Source organism: Elephas maximus, chromosome 4, assembly GCF_024166365.1.
Source record: "Elephas maximus indicus isolate mEleMax1 chromosome 4, mEleMax1 primary haplotype, whole genome shotgun sequence".
Classification (NCBI taxonomy): domain Eukaryota; kingdom Metazoa; phylum Chordata; class Mammalia; order Proboscidea; family Elephantidae; genus Elephas; species Elephas maximus.
In genome coordinates this window covers 83,770,417-83,789,014 of record NC_064822.1, presented here as the reverse complement: position 1 = coordinate 83,789,014, position 18,598 = coordinate 83,770,417, and the positions used below count along the sequence as shown (strand labels likewise).

Sequence of the window (18,598 nt, the reverse complement as noted above, 5' to 3'; positions counted from 1 at the left end):
AACCAAAAAGCTGGCAATTCAAATCCATCAGGCACTCCTTGGAAACTCTATGGGACGGCTCTACTCTGTCCTTTAGGGTCACTGTGAGTCAGAATAGACTCTAGCAATGGGTTTGGTTTAGGAAGAAAACTTGTGTTGTCCAGACATGGAGCTCAAAATGGCTAAAGGCTGTCTCAGGGAATATTAAAAATACACAAAAACAACAGAGTGAAAATGGAACAGAGCTGATGGGGTGCTGAGAAAACACAGATGGAAGTGGAACTCTGAGGCAGAGGGGCTGCTCTTAAGGTTGGCACAGGAGGCAGAGAGCTCTGCAAACCTGGGTTGCACCTAGCTTGGGAGAGACCCCAGGTGATGACCTTTGTTTTCAATTCTCTTAAAGGTGAGAGCTTTTTCCTTTCCTGCTGAAGGTTTTCATTCTATTCCTACTAGTCTAGTTCCTATTTCCCAGGAAAGTCATGGCTGAACCAATGCAACATCCATATGATACTAACATCATGTCCTTACCAACTGTGGATAAGGTAATTCATGCTATAGAAATATGCTCTAGCAGAATAGACTGTGCCTACTACGGCCAAGCACTAACCACTATTTTGCATTATGTTATTTATAACGCAAAACTGCATTTTATGAAAGAGGATACTGAGGCTCAGAGAGGTAAAATGACTTACCCAACTTTACCCAGCTACTCTTTAAACCAAAAAGAAAACCAAACCCATTGCCATCGAGTCAATTTCAACTCATAGCGACCCAATAGGACAGAGTAGAACTGCCCCATATAGTTTCCAAGGAGTGCCTGGTGGATTCAAACTGCCGGCCTTTTGGTTAGCAGCCGTAGCTCTTAACCATTACACCACCAGGGTTTCCAGCTACTCTTTAAAAAAAAAAAAGACTTAAAATCAGAACACAGATTTAACTTCAAATCCCATGCTCTTAATCATTATACTAAATCACTTTGTTACAGATTGAATTGTGTCCCCCAAAAAATATGTGCATAGGCTTGGCTAGTCCATGATCCCCTGTGTTGTGTGACTGTCCACCATTTTGTCATCTAATGTGATTTTCCCATGTTGTATATCCTACCTCTGTATTAGAGGATTAGAGGTAGTTATGTTAATGAGTCAGGACTCAATCTACAAGATTAGATTGTGTCTTAAGTCAATGTCTTTTGAGATGTAAGAGTGAGAAGTGAGCAGAGAGACATGGGGACCTCATACCGCCAAGAAACAAGAGCCAGGAGAATAGTGTGTCCTCTGGACCTGGGGTTCCTGTGCAGAGAAGCTCCTCAACCGGGGAAAATTGATGACGAGGACCTTCCCCCAGAGCTGACAGAGAAAAAGCCTTCCCTTGGAGCTGGCTCCCTGAATTCGGACTTCCAGCCTCGAGACTGTGAGAGAATAAACTTCTTTGTTAAAGCCACCCACTTGTGGTATTTCTGTTCTAGCAGCACTAGATAACCAAGATACGCCTCCTAGCTTATTTTATCCATACTTATATTTTTCACTTGGGGAAACTTAGTTCCTTATCCCATCAAAGCTACTGAGCAAGCTATTATTACTTGGCCTAGGTTTTCTCTTTGGCCCACACTCCAATACCTTCCATCTTCAAGTGTCTGAATCCCATGGATCCCACCTTCCTTGGCTCGTTTCCCTCTTGCTTACTGACTGCTCAGGACATGCATCTGTCATCTTCCATCTACCCATCCTGGAAGCCTTAAAACTGTTACCTGTTGCATATCTTATCCATCCATGCTAAGGACAGCAAGCTAGAAGGGAGTTTCTAGTGAGATCATCTAGGTAAAAGTCTTCTTTAAACTATGCAATTCATGTGAATTTTATATGAAGTTCATAGCCTAATATGTTTAAAAAAGGGGCTTTTCAGGATCTCTACTCCAAGGGAATATTTTTCGTTTCTAAAAGTAACTCCCTCATTGTCTGTAAAATGAGTGACTCAACGAAGATTTCATGTCAGATAGGGGCAAAAGAAGGCGAATAGTAAACGGATGATAGTTTGGGTTAGATTGATTAGTCTGCGTCTCCTATACATAAGATTTACCCTAATCTGTTGTATGTATATCCGAGATCTAAGAATCTTTTCATGCAAACATGTATTTATATATCCAGTATTATCTATGTTACCAAGATAGTTAAGTAAAAGTTAAGAAGCAGAAGAAAAAAATATATAAGTAATCATTCAAGAAATTTAACAGTTTTTTAAATAAATTTTATGGAGGCAAGCAGGTACCCTAATTACCTCATAAATCATTCCGGTCCTGAGGGCAACTGAAAACTCGAAAAACATTATTTGGTCAAACTTAAGTTCAGCATTTCTAATGAGATGTCATAGCAACTTCCTAATTCCGGTTTGTGAACATTGTCATTGACCTGAACATTTGGACAGAACAGTGTCCCCACATAATTTGGTGATGAACCTTTCTAAGATAGGTCAGAAAGGCCTTCAACACTTGATGAATTTATTAAGCATACCAGAATTTCAAAAGTGCTAAATGGGCTTAAATATTTTTGCTTTCTGATCCAGAATTCAAATATCTGATTCCGAATTCAAACAGCATGGACGGCGGTGGTTGTGGTAAGTTCTTCCTCACTGATATTTATTTGTTGTCTATCTGGAAGATTTACTGTAGAGAATATTTTGAAAATACATGCTACCTAAGCATCCTTCATGTCCCAAAAAGGGTGATTTTCAAGAGCATTATTAGAATGATTTTCACAAATGAATGGTCTTAAGAACAAAATCCTGTCATTTATGACTTCTTTTCACAGCAGAAGATACAAATAAGGAATGGCATTCATAAACCCAGGCAGGTTGTGAGGAACTCAAGACAGAAAGGAAGTATGCGCTCTAATTTCTCCAGGCAGAGAAAAAATACATGCACTCAACCCAGGAGAGCTTTCATATTCTGCTTTAATAATATTTGGACCAATTATCCTCTGAGGATAAACTGGGAAGGTAAAAGCAAAATCATAATAACAACAATGTACACTTTGGGATAAGTTACAAAAGTTGGCTCTTCTAGGGGGTACTACAAGGAAATCATAGGAAGAGGGGAGGACATAATTTCCTAGTAGGGTATAAAACTATGGGGGTACAATATTCATTTAATCAAAAGATAAATGTGATTTGACCAAAAAATTAGTCCTCTAAGCATGCTCTTTGGAAACCCTGGTGGTGTAGTGGTTAAGAGCTACGGCTGCTAACCAAAAGGTCGGCATTTCAAATCTACCAGGCACTCCTTAGAAGCTCTATGGGACAGTTCTCCTCTGTCCTATAGGGTCGCTATGAGTCAGAATGGACTCGACGGCAATGGTAAAAGCATGCTCTAAAGCAGACACACCTTAAACCAAATTTGGAGTGCTTGTAATATTGCCTTATTATTCATGTCTCAGCATGAATAGTTCTAATCACAAAAGAACCTTCTCCAATGCACTTTGAGCAGTAATAAAATAGCATATAGATTATGTAATTTAAAATATGCCTTATATTGTTAGACAGAGTTATTAAAAATAAGCTGATACTAAGAATTACAGAAAACTGGCAAGTTCTACAAAGTGTAAAATAATAATTTTTAAACACTGTAAGATCAAAGTTGCTATTTTAGAACTAGGTCATTCTTGAATACTTAAGAACCATTCTCAGATGATATCAGAAAAGGTACAATAAATTCAAACCAAACACGAGTCTAAAAATTTTCATTTCTGGTTTACCTTGCCTTATAATTATTTGTCTATATTACCCAAACCAATAATTTTCTACAAAAAGACGGTCTATAAATAACCTTACATCTGTAATTTGACAATTGTCTTCTGCATAAATCCTTAGAAAATGCTTATTATGTACTTTAGGCAATACATAAAAATAATTAATATTCTACATTGTAAAAGCACAAAATATATCTAAAGGATGGATTAAAATTCAGAAAGCATTTTAACACATATTTAATATTTTGATACACATGGAATTAATAACTACTTTGTTTAATCTCCTAAAATTACTTGAAAGGAAAAAAAGACAGGCTGGGCCTTCTCGGCTACAGCAATGGGCACAGACCAGCTAATAAAATCAGAGTGTAATATATAAACCATTTGCATGTTCAATATCCTATGAGCATAAGATTTTCTCCTTGTTTACCTTAGAGCTATTCAGAAGTAGTATTTAATTTTGAAAGAAGTAACAGCCACAGACAAATCCAGCTCATAATAAACAACCAAAAAGGAAAGTTAATGGTTAACTTAATCTACCTAGCCAGTAGGCAAACCTCTCTGAAAGCTTACCATACTGCCTTCTTGAACCATGTCATTGTCATAAATTTAGTAATAATACAGCAGTAGTAATTTAGAAAAATGGCTGTAGTTCTTTCTTTTGCCCCACCTCAGGGTAGACTGAACTAGGATATAAAGTGCTACTCACTTTTCAGTTTTCGTGTCTTCTGCTCAAGTGTCTGGCGTGTGTCCCGTATCTCAGTATTTATAGTCTGGAGATCCCATTGTTCAGGAATTGCTTCCTCTAGTTTATGTGGTGAAGACTTAGCTTCTTCACTGTCAGGTGGGGCTGCCTGATCTCGATCCTTAACCTAGTACATACGGTTAATACCGGATTTTAGCAGTGTGGCTAGCAAAGAAAGCAACTGAGTGCTCACTCTTATTATGCACACGAAACTGAAAATGTGCTTTTCTTCTCAGGGAAGTGATAAGCCTCTACTGAACTTCTGCAATTCTGTGTTTGCATGGGCTTTGAATGCCTGAGCTATTTCTACAGTGGTAAAAGTCCTGATGTGTCAGGTTGCCTCTTTCTGCAAAGTTGCCTCTTTCATCAACAGGCTGTTGACACCGCCTCTTTTACAACTCCCCCTTGACTTCCTCCGCTCACTGCTAGTCACTGGGGACTGAATTTCGCAGTTCCTCTTTGTTTTTCTTTTTTTTTTTTTGGTTCCTCTTCTATTTTTACTTCATGGTTTTAAAGACATCTGAGGAGACTTCCCCTGAATATAATGTAGTCAGGGGGCACCCTACCTTTTCCTTGGCATTCTCCAGCCATTGGCTGCCTCCTTGGAGCATGTCCCTGAGGAGGGCTTCCTGGTTGACAGCATCTTCTTGTAGTTGTTTAATGGTTTCTAGCTGTTTCTGCCTGGCATTTAAAAAAAAAAAAGTTCAAACCACAAGATGTCAGTGACATTTCAATTAAGAATCACCCTGGGAAACTGTGACAAATTAAAGTTTAATACAGTTCCTCAGAGATCAGAGGAAGAAGTGAAAGTATTTACATACATATAAATGTTTCACAAATATAGAATTTTAATCAAAGTAATCATACTGATCATTTACAGATAAGGACATTTAGTTGTATGTTTACACCAGTATATTCAGTTTCCATTCTGATGAGACCTGGGTTTCCCACAAACTACATTCATAGTACTTAGGGTTGGTTGCCTATTGCTTAGGGATGGTGCTACATGGAGGTCAGGGTGACATGTTCAATATTTACACATCAGAGCTAGCTTCTACAGAAAAAGAAAGGGAAGTAAAAAAGGAGGGAGGCAGAAGAAAAGAAAAATGAAAGAACGGAAAAGAAAAGAGAGAAGAGCTTTGTTTTATGATCTTAGCCTTTCTCCTTACGGGTTGTCTATCATGGTATAAATATGTGCCGTGGGCTGCTCCCAAGCAAAGGAAAAGAACTGAAGCCAGCTGTTGTTACCTAGTGCAGTACTCCCTTCTCTGAAGCCCTTCCACTCCCCTTCTTCCTCACTCCAAATCTCTGAGTGTCCTTATGCTTCCCCTCATTTGGATTCAACCCTAATCCCCAAAATAGGTAAAAATACATCCACTCTCTGGTAGCTACTGATATTATTTAGTCTGTATTACTTATTGACATATCAACGATTACCTGGAAACAATTTGACCTAAATAAGAACCTTGGCTCAGAGGGATGATGAACTAGGAGTTTCAAAGCTACGAGGAAGATATTTTCAGGTTTAGGCCTTTTGGGTGCATTTCAAATGTTATCATATAGTTAGAGCCCCACTATACCTCAGTATGAATCCAGCCCTTGTTATAAGAAGGGCCACATGAGACACATGGGTAGTCTCATTGGACATTTTACCAGTACGATAAACAAGCAAACCAAACGCTAAACAAAAATAAAAACTACCTCAATCACCACACACATTCTACTGAGCATTCTTCAGTACCATTATATTCAGTTTTTATTATTTTAAGACATTGGTTCTATCTATGTTACTCTTTTCCAGGAATAGCTTAATCTCTCAAGGGTGTCCATTTTCTTCCAAAAGAAAGGAAAACGACCATAAGGACCATCAGAAAACCATATTTAATAACACTAAAACATTCAATCACTTATATGTATTTCCACCTATAAGAAAATAACTTTTGTGAGCCTTATGAATCTTAACACTCTTAGAAATAGCTTTTTAAAAATTTAGATAGTGCCATCTGTTAAAGATATTCAACAGATGTTGGGCCTTTGAAGATTTTTCTCCCATTAAGATTTTTATTATCATGTTAAGAGATATACACATATATATATTTGCTTTGGGTTTAGGTTTATGTTTTTAATTCCAACAATTCTCCTTACTAATGTGTCCTGATGTTAAACGTTGATTTCTATCTTCAACCCTTGCAAGACTACATGTCCCCCAGACTTTGCCATCTGCAAATAATATCCCATTTACCTTGTTTCTCAGACCAAAGGCCTCTAAGTCCAGAATGACATCTCTCTTTCCTGCATTTACCACATCTACTCTACTACCATGTCAGATCTAATCTACCCTCAAAATATAAGTTGAATCCAATGATTTCTTAAGGAGTCCTGGTGGCTCAGTGATTAAACATGCAGCTGTTAACTGAAAGGTTGGCTGTTTGAACCCACCAGTGAGTTCCACGGGAGAAAAGACCTGACAATCTGCTCCTGTAAAGATTACAGCCAAAGAAACCCTGTGGGGTGGTTCTACTCTGTGCTATAGGGCTGCTATGAGTCAGAATCAACTTTACAGCACACGACAATCATTTCTTACCACCTCCAACTATCACCCTGGCTTATATCCCTCCACCTGGACTATTGAAATATTTCCTAATTCAGTGGCTTTTTTGACCATGACTCAGCATATATTTTAAATTTCAACTCAGCACACACACGTGCATATGCATACATATAGCTGAAACAAAAATTTCTTAATAATATTACTTATTCTTACTATATGAATGTACTCTGATATTTTACATTTTATTTTTTTAAAAAATCACAGGTCACGATTCAGTATGTTTTTTTCAAGATCTCTAAATGGTGATCGGTTGTTAAAAACAAACAAAACTCTGTTCTCACTATTTGTACTCTTGCCCCTTACAATTTTCTACCCAGCAGTTAGAATGATCTTTCAAAACACAAACCCTGTCACTTCTCTGCTCAAAACTCTCCAACGGCTTCCCATCCCACTCAGAATAAAATCCCAGCTCCTAAACCTGGACTGCAAGGCTGCATGTGGCCTGGCCCCTGCCTATGTCTCTGACCTTATCTCCTACCACTGCCCAGCACTCACCCACTCTAGTCATGCTGGCTTCGGGGTGCTGCTCAAACATTAAGTTCATTATGACCTCAGGGGTTAGCATCAGCTCTTTCCTCTGCTGAAAACACTCCCCAGATTATCACATAGCTCACCCTTCACTTCACTTAGCTCTTTACTCAACTCATCACCCCTCAGACTGACCTTTCCTGACCATTCTTCCTAAAATTAGGCCCTCCTGCCCCGTCATTTTCCTTATCCTGCTTTAATCCTCTTCATATCACTTACTAGTCCCCGGAATTATATAATTATACATCTATTTATTTATTATTTGTGTCCCTTTCTAGATGTTAGTTACATGGAGGCAGAGATTTGTCTTAGTTGCCACAATTCCTTTGTACCTGGGCAGTGTGGGTGGGGCGTGGGGAGGAGGGGGAATGTGTGGCAGGGAACAGATCCTCTGATGGATATTATACAAATTACAACTTACTTTTCTCACCAAATCCTCTGAGCACAGTTTATCCATTCATCGCCTTTGCTTGATCCACTCAATTCTTTCCAGTCCTCAAGGCTGGGGCCTACTTGTCTCACACCAGGATAGAAGCCTTCTCCTTCTCAGCAAACAGCCCCTGAAAGTTTACCTAATAGACATTTCCTACGTCATCTAAATATAGAATTACCTCTCTCAATTCCACAAAATACTCCACCTGTATTTTTTTAATTTATAGTTAAAACCCATAGTTAAATCATATTTTGTGTAGCCTCTATATGGCTTCATCTCTTTTAAATTTTAAGAGTCTAGAAGGCAGAGGGAGCCCTGGTGATGCAGTGGTTAAGCGTTCAGCTGTTAACCAAAAGGCTGGCAGTTTGAATCCACCAGCTGCTCCTTGAGAACTGTATGGGGCAGTTCTACTCTGTCCTATAGGGTTGCTATGAGTTGGAATCGACTCAATAGCAATAGGTTTGGTTTGGGGTTAGGAGGCAGAGACTACAACCATCCTTCCATTGGGTAAGGAGACTTTTACCCAATGTTAGGTTCTCAAAATATTTTTAATAAATATTTTAACAAATGATTTTAACACGTAGATGATAGAGGATTAATAGTTAAAGAAACATAGGCTTTGAAAGTGGACATCTAGGTCTAGATCTCAGCTGTCACTTAATTCTGTCTGGATGGCCTTGGGAAAGTTATTGAATCTCTCTGGAGATAAATGTATGTGAAATTCCTAGCACTATGCCTAACAGAGGAAGTTCTCAGCAAACAGCAGCTACTATTTCTTAACTGGGATCCTTGTGTGTCTGGTAGGAATAGGGCTTCCAACCAGTTTGGTCTGGTTAGAACCCCTGCTGAGAATTTGCATTTCTAACAAGTTCCCAGGAAGTTGTACATAAGAATCACCTGGGAATCTTGTTAAACTATAGATTCTAATTCAGTATATCTGGGGTTTCCACAAATTTCCTGCAAATTCTCAGCAGGAGTTCAAACTGGAAAAACTGGTTAGAAGCCCTGGGAAGGAAACACAGGAGAGTCACTTACTCAGAGCTGACTCTACTGCAGGCCTCTCTCCAAATAGTTCTTTATTACTAAATAGAAGAATTTCAATGCTCCCTTTTGTGGAGATGGTGTCTGTCTAAGGAAGCTGCATATCCACCTACCCATGCTTTTTACCACCACAGGAAAGTCTGCGTTCCTTGCTTCTTAAGGAAAGCAGAAGATCAAGACCATTTTCTTGAGAGTTCCTTCTGGTATTAATCTCTCTCTGGTATCTAGTCATATTTGGGGGAGAGAAAGTTTCTTCTCTATTTTCTTTAAACTTACCTTAGTCTCTAACTACACTTTTTAACTTTGTTCAAGTCAACATACAGCTATTCTCATTCATTATATCATTCAAGAAACATTTCAAGACTGACAGATTCAAGATGGCAGCCTAGTCAGACATACCACACCATTCTGCTACAGCAAAGACCCGAGAAACAAAGTGTAAACAAATACAGAAGAAACCCTGGAACCCTAAGCACAAAACGAAAGGATACAGAATTAGGTCAAACACTGATTGGAAAAAGAAACTGAACAGCAGCAGGGAATGGGGAGAGATGTGAAGCAGAGGTGCCTGCGAGCCAGTCTGGCACGGTAGGGACATCTCAAGACAAAGCCAGCAGTGACCCTGGGTGAGAAGCATAATAAGACAACATCACAGAACTCCCAATAGGAGACACAGAAACTGTGAAGGCATGCCCTGAGTGAAATGAGGTGAGCAGGACACGAACTGGAGCTAAGGCGGGAAAGTACAGGAAGGAGGTGAGACCTTCAGAGATCCTAGAGTACACAGAGCAGGGAGGAAATCAGGACCCAGAGACAGGGCAACTCTCCAGCGGTGGTACCTGACTGGCAGGGTGGGTGGTGAACACAGAGCAATAGATGACCCCCCTTTTATTCTTTTCTAGTTTCTCTCCTCCCTCCCAGCTGCCTACCCTGCCCCTCCCCCATTGGAGAGAAACCTGTAAGCCCACCTCAGCCACCTCCTATGCCCCTCTCCTGCCGTAGAGAGCACCTGTGTGCCCTCCAATTGCCTACCCTACCCTTCCCCTGCTAGAGACAGCATCTGCATGCCCCCTTGCCAACTACCCTGCCCCCCCACCAGAGAGAGTGCCCACTCTGATATGTCAAAACAAAAAAAATCACAAATAAATAATACTTTAATGCCTCAGAGACAGCAGACAATATCAAATCATATTGAGACAAGATGGCTCAACAAGTGGCCAAAATAAAGTGGCAGAAAACCTTCCTGAGAAAGAGATTGTAATGGAACTGCCTGATAAGGAATTTAGAAGGCTTACACATAGGGGCCTCAAAGAGATCAAAGAAAGCGCAGACAAAACCAAGGAAAATACAGACAAACTGTAGAAGAATTCAGGAAAACAATGCAAGAAAACGACAAATTAAATAAACAGAAACCATACAAAAACTGCGACTAGAAATTCAGAAGATTAACAATATCAGAAATAGATAACTCAATCGAAGGGCAGAAAAGTAGAACTGAAACAATAGAAGAAAAAATTAGTGAAATAGAGGACAAATCCCTTGATACCAATTTATTTGAAGAACAAGCAGGAAAACAAATGAAAAAAAAAATGAAGAAAGCCTTAGAGTTATATGGGACACTATGAAGAGGAATAACTCACTCATAAGACAAAAAAGCACAGAGAGAATTTTTGAAGATCTGCTGGAAGAAAACTTCCCAAATATCATCATGAAAGATCAGAAGATTTTCGTGCAAGAAGCTCAACAAACCCCAAACATAATAGACCTCAAAAGAGTCACCAAGACATTATCATAATCAAATTTTGCAAGTCCAGAAATAAAGAGGGAATTCTGAGAGCAACATGGGAAAAATGAAATATCACCTACAAAGGGACTCCAATAAGACTAAGCTCTGATTTCTTGGCAGAAACCATGCAAGCAAGAAGGCAATGGAATAACATATACAAAACCCTGAAAGAATTGCAAACCAAAAATCAACAGTCAGTAAAACTGACTCTCAAATATGACAGTGAAATTAGGACAATCTCAGATAAACATAAATTAAGGAAATTTGTAAAACCCACCTCTATTCAATATTGCACTGGAAGTCCTAGCTACAGCAATAAGGCAAGATAGGGAAATAAAAGGCATCCGAATTGATGAAGAAGAAGTAAAACTATCCCAACTTGCAGGAAAAGACAGTCTTTTTAAAAAATGGTGCTGGCAAAACTGTATATCCATTTGCAGGAAAATGAAACAGGATCCATATCTCACACCATACACAAAAACTAACTCAAGAGGGACCAAAGACTTAAATGTAAAACCTAAAACCATAAAGATTATAGAAGAAAAAATATGGGCAAACCTAGGAAAACTAAATTATAGCATGAATAGACTACCAAACATAACTGCAAAAGCACAAACAGCAGAAGATAAACTAGACAAATGGGACCTCCTGAAAATCAAAGACTTTTCCAAAAGAGTAAAAAGAGAACCCACAGACTGGGGAAAAAAATTTAGCTATAACATATCTGACAAAGGTCTAATCTTTAAAATTTCTAGAAAACTCCAACAACAAAAAGACAAACAACCCAATTAAAAAAAGGGGAAAGGACATGAACAGACATTTCACCAAAGAAGATACCCATGCAACCAACAAATACATGAAGAGATGCTCATGATCATCAGCCATAGAGAGATGCGAATCAAAGCTACCATCAGATACAATCTCACACCGGTAACAATGACACTGATCAAAACAACAGAAAACAGATGCAAGAGGCTGTGGGGAGACTGAAATTCCCATACACTGCTGGTGAGAATGTAAAATGGTAAAACCACAATGGAAAACCACATGGCACTTCCTCAAAAAGTTAGAAATAGAAATACCATATCATCTAGCAATCCCACTCCTAAGTACATGTCTAGAGAAATAATAGCCATGACACAAATAGACATATGCACACCCATGTTTGTTGCAGCATTTCAGGTGAGTGCTAAGGACGATACTTGCAGCTATATAAATAGTGGTCAACAAAAGATATAGTCACTGTCCTCATTTAGCATGTGGTTTACAGAGTATACAAATTTCAAGACTTTCCCTTTAAAATTGAGGTGAAAGGGTAAGACGAGAAATTATTTTACACTTAGAATCCTCTATTCCCTTGACTTCATTTACTTGAGATGTAACTGACTAAGTTTTATGCCATGCATGGTATACTGAGGTGGAACAGGAAGCCCAATGTGGTGGAAGTAGGAGTCAGGAGACCTGGCTCCTCCTTGTTCTAGATCTTCCACTAGTAACTCTAGGGCTTTGATCAATTTATTAGCTCGTTATGCCTCAGAAATCTGTTAAATGATGAAGTTTTACTAAATGATTTCTAAGGCCCCTTCAGGTGAAAAGAATTCTATATTCCATAATTCCAAATTCTTTCTCTGGAGAAAATAACTCATTATACTGGGTTCTACAGGTTTTAAAGTTCACCATTTGCAATTCTGAATATACGAGTCAATTTCACACTATTTTAAAATTCAAAATTGTCAGACAGAATGTCTTCTCAGAAAACGTGCCATCTGAAATCAATGTATACAATTTGAAAAGAGTCAACTGAATGTCATGGCACAATCACAAACTTGTCATGTATATGAAACATGAGTTTCTTATATATAAATGATCATTACCTGGAAAGAAATTCTTTCCTGAGATTAAAATATTCAAGCTTGAATCTCTTCAAAATTTCTATCAATTTGACAAACTCTTTATCAAAAGATTCTTTGCAGTTTCCCAAGCTGTTCAGCATTAATACACAAAGATTTAACTTTTCTTCCATGATACGTTTGAATTCCTACAATAAAAGTAATAAAATAAACCCCAGTATTCTATAATATTAAACGTAAACAAATGACAGAGGCAATATAAAATGCTGTGGTAGTTGGTAGGGGGAGAGAAGGGCAACTCACAGATTAGGGGACACTGAGCTTCTGTGAAGGGTAATGGAAAAATTTGGAAATGGATAATGGTTGAACAATATGATAAACACAATGTCTCTAAATTGTATATGTGAAGAAGGTTGAAACAACAAATGTTTTGTTACATGTATATCTACCAAGTTTAAAAAAAAATTGCTGTGGACATTCCCATCTCAATGGCATTCACTGTTATTGGACTCCAAAATTATAACTGAATATACACTATTTTCAGTGATTTATTATCCTTTGGCAGATTACAGAGTGTCTATCAATTGAGTTTTGTTTTCTTTTTCTTATAATATGTGTGTTCCCAAACATCTCACCACTCTTCGACACTTGCTTTAGAAAAGGTGGGACAATGAAATGGAATAAAATTAGTACCTGTTGATTAGTATATGTAAAAGCAACTTTTAAAAGGGTGAGGTTGACAAAGAAGTTGAAATTAATACTTCAGACTTTTGAAAGTTTACTTCTTTCTTTAGTTAATTTAGTGACCTGAGGAATGCTAGAAAGTAGTCTGGCATTTGAGCAGTAGAGATAAGTGACTGACCAATTTAAGAAAGAGGTTTCTTCTTATATGTGTCCTTTCTGACAAAGCTGAGAATAGCTACCTAAGAAGTTCCAGTTTTCTCAATGGTTTGTTAATTTCTGGGATAATTAAACTTTCAGCATCTCAGGAACAAGATTGTTTTGCACAATAAGTATTTACCAATGTTACGAAATTTTAATAGCCCAAAGAAAAATCTAAGATTGGACTAGCCAATTTTCACAAGGATTCAAATACATTTTTTCATTAAGTCATCTTATTTGTTCTTTGTCTCTCCATCTCAAGAAATAGACCCTATCTAATATCTTCACACTCATTTACTTTCTCTCCTCATTCTTACACTCATACACACTGATCTTAACCCTCACACTCCTATACTCACCCACATACCCACACTCATACACACTCCCAGATACACACTCTCTATGTATTATCTGATTAAAATAACAGATTGCTTGGTAAAATAGAGGGTCAGCCAAAAAGAGGAAGACACTCAATGAAATGGACTGACACGATGGCTGCAACAATGGGCTCAAACATGGTAATGATTGTGAGGATGGTACAGGACTGGACAGTGTTTCCTTCTGTTGTACATAGGGTCACTATGAGTCGGAGTCAATTTGATGGCACCTAACAACAACAACATAGTAAGTACTACCTGGGTTAAGAAAGTAAAAGGAAAACCATGAAGGTTGTAGAACACAAACAGAATACTTACATAAAGCTTATTCTCCCACCTTTCCTTCACACTTATTTCTGGATTAGTTACCCATTGTAGAGAGCTATCAATGAGGGTTTCAACTTTAAAAACTTCTTCATGCTGAAAAAAAGAAAAAGTCCACATCTTTAACCAGGAATTCAGGTGAAATCCATATGCTATTATGTAAGAAATAATTTAGACTAAATTCCACGGAAAACATACAAAGTCCTACTATATATATATAACTCCAGAAAACACCAGAGTGAGCTCCTTCTCACCTAATGCCATCTCTCTTTACCTCAGGGTGTTGCCATGTGTACATAGTAACTTACTTCAGTTGCTCTGTACATGCCAAATATATACATATAGAATCATTCCTAGAACAAAACTTATCCATTTTCATTCTCTTTTCAAATGGAAGAAAAAGAACATTTCCATCAATTTTTTTCATTTGTCAGACTATAAGCTACCCGCTATATGCTACGTGTTGTGAAAGTGACTAGAAATATCAGCAGAAAAATATAGTTCTTTGCTTTCTTGGACCATCTAGAGTTTCCGGTGAAAAATAAAAATGGAGAAAGAGGTTCTAGCCATTAACTAAAAGAAAATTAAGAGATGGAATGTCCAATAGACATCAAAGCTTTGGCCTTTCAATAATAAAGATTAACCCAGAAGAAAAATAAGCTCAAGCAATCTATAACTAATGGTCAACCTGTTAGTCCTGATTGACCCAAAACTAGAAGATTAACAAATCACCTTCGGGAAGGTTAGATAAAGACCTTCTCTTTTCATTGTAGGACTAATTTAGGTCTCAAAAACACACAGATATGGTTGTACTCAGTACACCGTGTGTAGGTGAATTATCAACAGTCTTAGCCAAAGTGAAAAACTGCAACACGAGTACATCATATAATACCAGCTTCTGAAGCATAGCTGTGAATTCCACTTCCTTTTGTTCAGGTTCTCTCAGTAATACCAGCATTTGTTGGTCCATCATTGTGTCCCAAGATGACAAGTTGATTAAATTGCACTGCCATTCTATTTCATTGTTCTGAAACAATTACCAAAATGTCCACAACTCTGTTATCATGATAAAGAACATCCATCGTTTACACTTGGTGAAGATGACACTCATGGGTCAATGAAATTATCACTATCAAATAAAAAAAACTAGATCTAAAAAATCTTATGGAATCTTCCTACATTCTAAAAGAAATGTTTTTCTCTTTAGGATGGCTTCAATTGCATATTTATTCTATCTTAAGGAAAACTCATCTGTCCCTTTCAAGACTCGTGGGACAGATGGAATCCTGCCCACTTTTTATGCCTCTGGAGTTCTTTGGGAAGGGGGAAGCCTGATTTTAACGTGTTTAACATTGACGTGAGAGCCTTTTGAAATGTGTGAAACTCAAAAATCCTGAGGGGGAGCCTCATTTTTGTGTAGACTGAGCATTGTCTTAGATGATGCCTCCCAAATTTGTGAATTTTCTAAACTTTTGACACGTTTGCCTTTATTTCTGTGAGATAAGCCGCCTCACTATCTTTCCCAATTACAATGTTCTTGTGAGAATGTACTTATCGTGAGAATAAACTTTTGCCAGTCTTCATTCAGTCATAGTGGCTGTTTTCTCCTTGCTGCCATTCATTGTTTTCCAGTGTTAGCGGCTCTCTTCTAGCTTCTGAACAGCAAAAAGTGCCTTCCTAATAAGGAATAATGCATTGCAGTGGTACTTTTCAAGACACTGGAACCCCTATAAGTTATTCTTACTCTGAACTTAATCTTAGGGCCCAATCATTGCTTCCACATGTAGCAGGTGGGATGCACTAATGTGAACAGTTCTGCAGTATTCCAGGGCAGCTGTTTCTGCTTCTTAGCTGTTAGTACTGATTTTGTTATAATGAAGAATACAGAGTAATGGTAATTTTCCTGAGATTCAAATTCCTTTAGTTTTACTTATCTTGCCTCTAAGTACTGCTTTTGCAGTAAGGAAGAATGCATTGTGCCATGTTTTGAAAAAGTTTTATTAAAAATAAGAAAAAGGCTAAGAAGACGGAGACAAGAATAAAATGTATGTACAGTCATTGCTAGGTACTTCATGTTTTACCTCATGTTTTGCAAATTTTCAAGAAATAAAATAATAAAAACTTTTATTTTATCATTTACTCATATCAGCAGGATTTATGTCATTCCAGGGTCTGAGGGGACAGATATGATTCCAGATAATGGGTATCAAAATCCATAACTATAACCAAAATACTGAATCGGTCCTTTAATCAGTATGCCTTCATTAGTGAAAACACACAGTATCAACAAAAAATTCAAAGGAGAAAACAATTGGGTCTTGAAAAGGTTTTAATCAATAACATTACATATGGGTGATATACACTGCTATGGCTATAATCTTAATATGGAAATAGAGGAAGTAAATACATTCACAGGAGAAAAAAAAAAACTGTTGGGGTATTGCTTGATCAATCCCATTAAAAATTGGGTGGTTTCTTTTGTCTCCACCTCCCACATATAGAAGACACTTTGAGATGATGTTTCTCAAAGTCTCTGTCTTCTGTCATATTTTAAACATATGACAACAACACATTTAGCTTTCCTCTTGTCTGTTGGGAAAGGGTCAGAGGACTATTATTTCCAGATTCCAGTTAGAAGGCTAACTTCCTGATCCCATACCTGTTGCTGTCGAGTTGACTCCGACTCAAAATGACCCCATGTGTGTCAGAGTAGAGCTGTGCTCCATAGGGTTTTCAATGGCTGATTTTTTGGAAGTAGATTCCAGACCTTTCTCCTGAGACACCTCTGGGTGGGACTTGGACCTCTGACCTTTCAGTTAGCAGCCGAGCCACATTAAACGTCTGCACGGCCCAAGGACTTCTGATCCATAGATAAACTTCAAAGCCAGAACTTCGCTGGCTGATAACCCTGTGTTTGGAGGTATAGAGCTTTACAGGCTGGCATCCTGACATCATTATTATCTCAGAGCACTGAGGATAAAAACACACTGCTGTGGCAGATTTGCCATGGTTTCACTCAGTCTGGCAATTTGGCTTGGCTTCAAAAACACAGTGAAATGATGAGTATTTCAAACAGAATGTCGGGAAAGCACAGCCCTCAGCAGAGTGTCCAAGGCTGCCTGAGACGGCTTCAGATGCACACAGCATATGTTGCTCCTGCATTCTTGGCAGGACCAATTAAAACAGCATTTGCCCCAAAGACATTCTTTCTCTCCTTTCAAGGTCACATCACAGCTGTCAACATGAGGGCATTCTGACATATCTGTCGTCCACAGCCACGGGGAGATGATCAAAGTGTGGAAAGACAGCAATTTGCTAAATAAAGCATTTCCTAATATAGCAACCATAAAACCAGAAAGTACAAAGGAGTAAAAATACAGTGCAGGGGGTCCCAACATTTTCATCCCCCAAGACGGCTTTTGATTGTTGCAAAGAATTGGGTCTGGTAAACGAACTGTTTTTTAAGCAATAATTCATTTTGTTACCTTTTAAAATAAACAAAAGCATATGAAACTGCTATTTTTCACTTAGAATATAATAATCAGGGTCACATAAACTGAGTTGGGAAACTTGATGTTATTTCTGGGTATCTTTATTTTTGGTAAATACATTTACTTAGGGGTGTTAGGGAAATATTAATAGCTCATGAATCTCCACTGCTACCTTCAGTACCCCAGATTGGGGATCACTGCAGGTGGTCAGCCCCAAAGAGATGGACAATATGAAGATTTCTAAATCCCACTTCACCGAAGGCACACTCCCACAAGTCTGTGCCTGAGCTCTCCTGTAGCTTTTAGCCATAACTTGAAAAAAGACCTTTCTCCCAGGCTGAGGGGCTTTAGACTTAGATTCTAAAAACTCTGAACAGATTCCATCAAGAGGTCACGGGAAGCTTTCAGCAAGCTATGGACCCTGACTTAATAGTAAGCTATTGCATTTGGTGATAATTTTTTAATGCTTTCAATCTCATGATCATTACCTACCTCTTCAGGCTGGGCAACAATGAGTTCACAGTGTAAAGATTTTTCTCCTTCAGAGGTGATACTATAATGTTGTCCAGTAATATTCAACTGGATCCCGTTTCTTGAAAGAATAAACACAACAGTTCAGTCTAGTTAAGTGTGCCTCCAATACTATGTTTAGGTCACCAAAATAGGCTTCATTTATCACAAATCACTAAGCACACACTGTGTGCCAAGAATTATACAGGGTGTTTAGGTATACAGAGAGAAATAAGAAATAGCCTCTGTCCTTCAGGAGCTGCACAGACTTGTGGCTCCAGGAGGTTGCAAACAAGTAGGC

The 18,598-nt window shown here is 38.2% G+C and overlaps 1 protein-coding gene across 1 annotated transcript in view; it reads right to left on the bottom strand.

Moving 5' to 3' along the window:
- The window catches only part of IRAG2 (inositol 1,4,5-triphosphate receptor associated 2), a 109,062-nt gene that overhangs the window by 49,909 nt on the left and 40,555 nt on the right, over positions 1-18,598 (bottom strand). The window contains exons 13-19 of the mRNA XM_049884844.1: positions 18,280-18,379; positions 15,189-15,323; positions 14,291-14,392; positions 12,738-12,901; positions 5,031-5,145; positions 4,429-4,591; positions 1,224-1,387 (exon numbers count right to left, since the gene is read on the bottom strand). Coding sequence (XP_049740801.1) covers positions 1,224-1,387; positions 4,429-4,591; positions 5,031-5,145; positions 12,738-12,901; positions 14,291-14,392; positions 15,189-15,323; positions 18,280-18,379 — 943 coding nt within the window. The remainder of the gene's footprint in view (positions 1-1,223; positions 1,388-4,428; positions 4,592-5,030; positions 5,146-12,737; positions 12,902-14,290; positions 14,393-15,188; positions 15,324-18,279; positions 18,380-18,598) is intronic.